General features: G+C 45.8%; 1 protein-coding gene across 1 annotated transcript in view; it reads left to right on the forward strand.

Annotated features, from left to right (window-relative positions):
• Nucleotide 1: 1 nt before the first annotated feature.
• FRRS1L (ferric chelate reductase 1 like) overlaps nucleotides 2-6,159 on the forward strand; it is a gene marked incomplete at its 5' end in the record, with an annotated part of 25,119 nt that continues 18,961 nt past the window's right edge. Inside the window, one exon of the mRNA XM_007951934.2 lies at nucleotides 2-98. Coding sequence (XP_007950125.2) covers nucleotides 2-98 — 97 coding nt within the window. The remainder of the gene's footprint in view (nucleotides 99-6,159) is intronic.

Genomic DNA, 6,159 nt, shown 5'->3' on the forward strand with positions numbered 1-6,159 from the left:
GGGGGACGCGGGCGCAGACGAGGCGACGCCGCGCCACGACTCCTCTTACGGCACCTTCGCCGGCGAGTTCTACGACCTGCGCTACCTGTCAGAAGAGGGTGAGGCTGTGGGAGGGTGAAGGGCTTCGAGAGGGGAGATCCGGCAAGAGCTGGAGTTGGGGGTGGAGGTGAGGGTGTGAGGGGAGGCATGTCTGGCGCAGCCGAGGCCGGATGGGCAGCACGCTGCTCAGATCCTCAGCAGCCTAGAGCAGGGCCCGGGGAATGCCAGCGCCTCCCCCCAACCCTGCCTCTGCTTCTCCAGAGGGCAGACTGAATCTGGGAGTGGGGGGTGGTCGCCCGGGTCCTGCGATCCCGCGGACAGGTGGTGCTGCGCTGGCTCCCGCGGTGCCCAGCGCCTCCCCTCCACTCTCCCTGCGGGGGGCGGCGGGGGGAGCAGTAGAAGAGGCCGCCGCCATCTGGCCCAGAGTGTTTGAGACCAAGGCCCTCAGAGGCTGGGGGGACTTGTGCATCACGGCTGGCTGTTACCCTTGCCGACTCCCTGCTGGCCAGAGTGTTCATTGGACCACAGCAGGTGGGAGGCAGAAACCCAGATCCTTACCCAGCTTAGAGAGAGATTCTCTCTTATTTCCCGTCCGTCTGTATTGACCAGAATTGCTAGCACCTCAGCGTTAGCGTTCTATTCCTGCTCACTACCCTGCAGCAGAGCTGGGTCATATCTTCCTTCCCATTCGTGTCCCACTTCTTTCCTGTCACTATACATATTACAGTTCCCTTTATGCGCCGCCTTTGCTGGGGCCTGCTGGGCACAGACTGGGCGTTTGTCAGCCACTGACCTCCCTGCCCTGCTGCTTCTGTGAGCACAAGTTAAGCTGATTTTGTTCAGAAGGAATGGTCCTGGACCCTTGCTTCTGCCACTTTAAAAGAAGTGCTTTTTATTTTACTCTGTTAAGAATGCTATGTCCAAGAATCAAGTTGGGATTTGAAATGTGTGTCCCAGTAATTGATATGATGCTGGATGTAGCTGTTAAGATTAGGCTCAGCTGCAGACAACAAATACTAATGAATAAGATAGAAGTTTCTCGCTTGTGTAAAGAAATCTAGAAGTAGGAAGTCCAGAACTGGTATGGAGGTTCCATGGTCATCAGGGACTTTGGGTTCTGCTCTTCTGCTTCTTAGCATGTAACTTCATGGTCCAGGATGGCTGCTGAAGCTCCAGCCATTGCATCCACATTCCAGGCAGTGGGGAAGAGGAAATGGAAAGAAGGTCATTGATTGTTTTTAAGATTACTCACAAGTCCCATATAACAATTCTGATTATATTTCATTGGCCAAAATTTAGTTATGTAGTCACGCTCAGGTGCAATGAAGGCTGGAAAATAGAGCCTTTTAGGTGAGAAGCAACGTGTCCAATTCAGAAATTGGAAATATTGTAATAAAGAAGATGGAAAGAATGGACATTGGGAAGTCTGTCAGTTGAGCAGAGGCTGCTGAAACAGTCTCAGCATACAGTAGCTTAAGTAGTTTATTTTTCTCTCACTTCATGGTGGCTGATCTGGTCTGGTGGGGCAGCTTTGTTCCACAAGGTCATTTAGGGACTCAGGTTCCTTCCATCTTATTACTCCACCGTCCCCTAAGGCTTTGTCCTCGTCTGTGTAATGGAAATTGGGTCACTTATATGTCCTTGTTCAAAGTGCAGAGAAAAGGAAACAGGATTTTCAGAGCAAGAAATTACCTTTTAGCCTAACTGCACAATGATCATGTCTGCTCACATTGCATTGGAAGAACAGGAACATGACTTAGCTGCAAGGGAGGCTGGCAAATATAGCCTTTTACTTGGACAGCCATGTGGACAGGGAGAAGTTGAGAATGGGAGTTGAAAGATGGCAAGGGAGAGACGAGAAATAGGATCAGAATTCATCCCTCTGGGAAAGAGTAAGTATACCAAAGCCCATCACATTGCCAGCTGATCACATATGGCATGGGAGATTTTTCTGATGGGTATATAGATTTAAGAATGAAGTACAAAGAATGAAGAATGAAGAATTAAGGTCAGATTCTATATATTAATTTGTATATTCAGAAAGGATTAAGTGCTGATTGTATAGTCCAGACAGTTTTACAAACGTGGCATCAGGGTGAGCTGTAACCATCAAGGAAGGTTTTAGAGAGCCCAGCTGGGACATATGGAAGAACTAGAAGGGAGGGACCATTTCAGGTGAGGTGACTGAACAGGGGCAGCAGGACATGCCATGTTTGCACAAAAATCCCTGTTTTATCTGCTTGCCACCTCTAGCCTTTTTGCACATACAATCAGCCTAACCTTCCTGAGACCTGGCTCTGACCCTGTTACTATTGCACTAGACAATCTGTGATGGTTCCAAGCTGCCCCCCGGATGAAGGTTCAGCTCGTTTTTCTGGAATTTTCTCTCTGGCTCAGCTTCCCTTTACAACCATCTCTTACTCCTCCCCTCAACTCGGAGGTTTAACTGTCTGTTTATCTCCTGCTCTTTTGACAGTTTTGCTTCCTTGACAGATGCAGATCCTGCTACCCTCTGGTGGGCACTGGTGGGGTTTTTGTGGGGTGGGCCTCTCAGGAGCAGTACTCTGTTAGATTACCTTGGGCCTGGGTTTTAGCCCTGTGGGTTCTGAATAGACACTTTATACATCTAATTTATGTCCTTCATGAATCTAGCCTCATAATAACAATAATAGGAGCAAACTTTTAATAAGGACTTACTATGTGCCAAGGCTTAGTAAGTACCTAATCCAATCTGTATTAATTCTTTAATCCTTATAACAACCCTATGAGTTAGGTACTGCTATTACGCCACCAAACCAAAACCAAACCAAACTCACTGCCGTCAAGTTGATTTTGACTCATAGCAACCCCTCCTTGGATTTCTGAGGCAGTATCACTACATAAGTAGATTGTCCCATCTTCCTTGCAAGGTATGGCTGGTGGGTTTGAACCTCTAGCCTTCTGGTTAGCAGTCAAATGACTTAGGCGCTATGCCACCAGACCTCCTATTACGCCACCAGAGCTCCCTATTATCCTTACTTTAGAAATAAGGAAACTGACCTAGAGAAAAATGTCTTAGCTAAAGTCAAACAGCTGCAAGGTAGCAGAGAACTGTATGGGTTTGTTGATTGACTTTATGGATAACGTGATGCAAGGTGTCAATAGACATGCATTGGGAAATGTAGTTGGACAGGCAGAGTTGTGTGTTTTTATAAGTGGATTTGAAGGTTTTCGGCTTGATTCAGGAGGCAGTTGGACCAACTGTGGGTTCCTAGGCAGTGGAGTGCCACAACGAGAGCTGTGCTAAACAAGAATTCACTGTGTGTAGAGCTTGACACTTTACAGAGTGTCCTGACGTATTTACTTCATTATACTCCTCTGATAGGTAGAAGCAAGTTATCAGGCCATCTGGAAAGAGAAGGAGGCTGCTGATGGCTCGTCATATCTCAGAGATTTGAACCAAATGGTGTGACCACATTATTTCTGGTTAAAATTTCAAGGAATCAAGTACTAAATTAATACCTCAAGGCTGTGATCCAAGGAATTCCTCAGAAGCAGTAAACAGCAAATAAAAAGCCATTAACCACCCAGTGGAGTATGGCAAAACAGACTCAGGGGATTGCAAAAACGGAACAGATAATTTTTATGACTTAGACAATAATGGAACCACAAAACTACAATGAGAACCTGAAAAATCAGTCAAGAAAAAAGAGATAATCGACAAGACGTGCAGGGGAGAGAAAAAATGGTTCTAATCATTCTCCAAAACAGAATAGTGATTGAAAGAGTTCATAGAGCATGGGAGGGAAGGAAAGAGAAGACTTCATCCAGTTGGAAAGCCTGTGGAAATCGTACCCTCTCAAACCAGTTATTATTGAGTCAGTACAGACTTTCATTTTATGGGGAAAGAAAGCATCAAAATAAAAGGTAGAGAGAAAGGAATAAACCAAAAAATAAGTCATGAAAACTAGGAGAGCAGACCAAGCTAAAGGGGGAGGGAGAAGCTGGCTGTGTCCTGGTGGTTCAGTCCACGTAGCTCACAACTAAGGAGGACAAGTAAGTGGAGGGGAGGTAGAGTGCGGTGGGTGGGGAAAGGTCTGTAAGCCATGGAGTGAAAAGTTCAGGTTCTGTTCACAAAGATGGCGTGTCGAGGAGGGGGTCGAAGGGGAGCTGGGGCAGGATGGACGCCTGTACAGTAGTGAGGAGCTGTCTGAGGGAGGAGCAACAGGATATGATGACTAAGTGAGTGTACCAGGTGGGGTAGAAGGAACAATCTGGGACTGAGAGTTGGTACTGGGAGACTGTGGGTAGTGGGAGTGTTCACTTGCTCCCTAAGAAAACATGGAAGGAGGATCCTTTGGGGGGTGGGAGACCTTAGTACTCTAAAGGAATTGATTTGCTGGTAGAATATGTGGATAAAATCCCCTGGGGGCAGCTGGCTGTTGGGCTTCAATGCTGATATAAAAAAAGAAGAAATGATGAATTTATGAAGTTAGAAAAAGAAGACAATAGATCTAAAGAAAGTAGAAGGAAACAAATAATAAAGTAAAATATAGCAGAAATTAATGAAATAGGAGCCAAGTGTTCAATAAAGAAAATCAACAAAGGCAAAATTGATTCTTTGCAAATATTAATAAACTGGATAAATTTCTGGCAAGTTTGGTCAGGAGAAAGAAAGAGAAGACACAAATAATATTAGGAATAAAAAAAGAAAATAACCTTAAACATAAGAGGTAAATGAACTAGTAAGTTACAACTCAGCAATAAAAATGCAGATAATTTTGGGGTGGTTTATCCTACCCTTAATGAACAGAATGACAATAAGGCTAAATAATTACATTACTGATGATAATAATAATAATTGATAATATTTATTGACTCCTTATGTTTTCCACTGAAAAATTGCTTGATTGTACTTTGCATTTAATTTATTTAACCATCCTAAAAAAAAAAAAAAATTATTATCCCCTCTGCAACTCAGAGATTAAGTAACTTGCCCAAAGTCACATAACCCACTGCCATCGAGTCGATTCTGACTCATAGTGACCCTGTAGGACAGAGTAGGACTGCTCCACAGGGTTTCCAAGGCTGTAAATCTTCATGGAAGCAGACTGCCTTGTTCTTCAGTGTAGTGACTGGTGGGTTCAAACCACCGTCCTTTTGGTTAAGTGAGCCCAAATTTGAATACAAATCTGCCGTAGTTCAGAGCTCATGTGTGTAACCACTGTATACACCTTCATGGTACAAGCAGCAGAGAGGACTCGGCCAGAACACTGAGTTTTCACCCTCCCCAGGGAGTATCATTTACATTGTGTTCTATGAGACGGGACCTTCTGGAACACAGCTGTATAGAACACAGACTGAGTGATGCCTCCTGGAGTTGTGTGACACAGCAGTCTTGTTCGGGGTTTACTCAGAGGCACAGAAGTACAGGAGGAAAAAGTCCTACACAGGGGTTGCTACATGTCTTTGTATCGCCAGTAGGGTCTAATGTGGAGGCTGCCACCCCCTAGGTGCTTTTACATTTTTCTTGCTTACCTATACAAATACATTCAAAAGGCAAATGGAGAAATAAGTGTCCGAATTGGAAGAAGATGGACATGTTTTGCTGTTAGCAGGCTGGGGCTTGGCTTGAGTGGGAGAGTTCTCCCTCGGGGGCCACCCAAAGGACGTGTCGAGAGCTTTGATGATCGGAAGGAAGCTCCGTTGCCAGAGTTGGTCCTAGGATGGCTCACAGTGAGACAGCAGTTAGATCTGCTTCTGGGGGTGACCTTCTCTCACTAGGGACTGATGTTTCCATCTACTGCCTTAACTCAGTGGCCGTGGTCTGGTTCTGGCAGTCTAGTTCTGGGCAGACCAGTTGAGCTTTGGAGGGACTGCCCATCAAAGGGGAGGAGGGTGGCTGTTCCAGGTGCCTGTCCTCATGTGCAGCCATCCCCTGCATCTTTGTGGCATCCTTGGTGAGGACTGAGGGTACAGCATGGGTCTGGGTGAAGAAAAATCTCCCAGGTGTTTCAAAATCTGGACCAGGTCTATCAGACTGCAAAGCCGGGCTGTTTGCTCTTTACCAAGAAATCCTGAATGCTGAAGTCTGCGTCCTGAGATCTGGAGTCCTGTCCCAGTTCTAATTCACAGTGGCTT

Source organism: Orycteropus afer, unplaced genomic scaffold, assembly GCF_000298275.1.
Source record: "Orycteropus afer afer isolate SDZICR_OR568_19922 unplaced genomic scaffold, OryAfe1.0 scaffold00320, whole genome shotgun sequence".
Taxonomy (NCBI): domain Eukaryota; kingdom Metazoa; phylum Chordata; class Mammalia; order Tubulidentata; family Orycteropodidae; genus Orycteropus; species Orycteropus afer.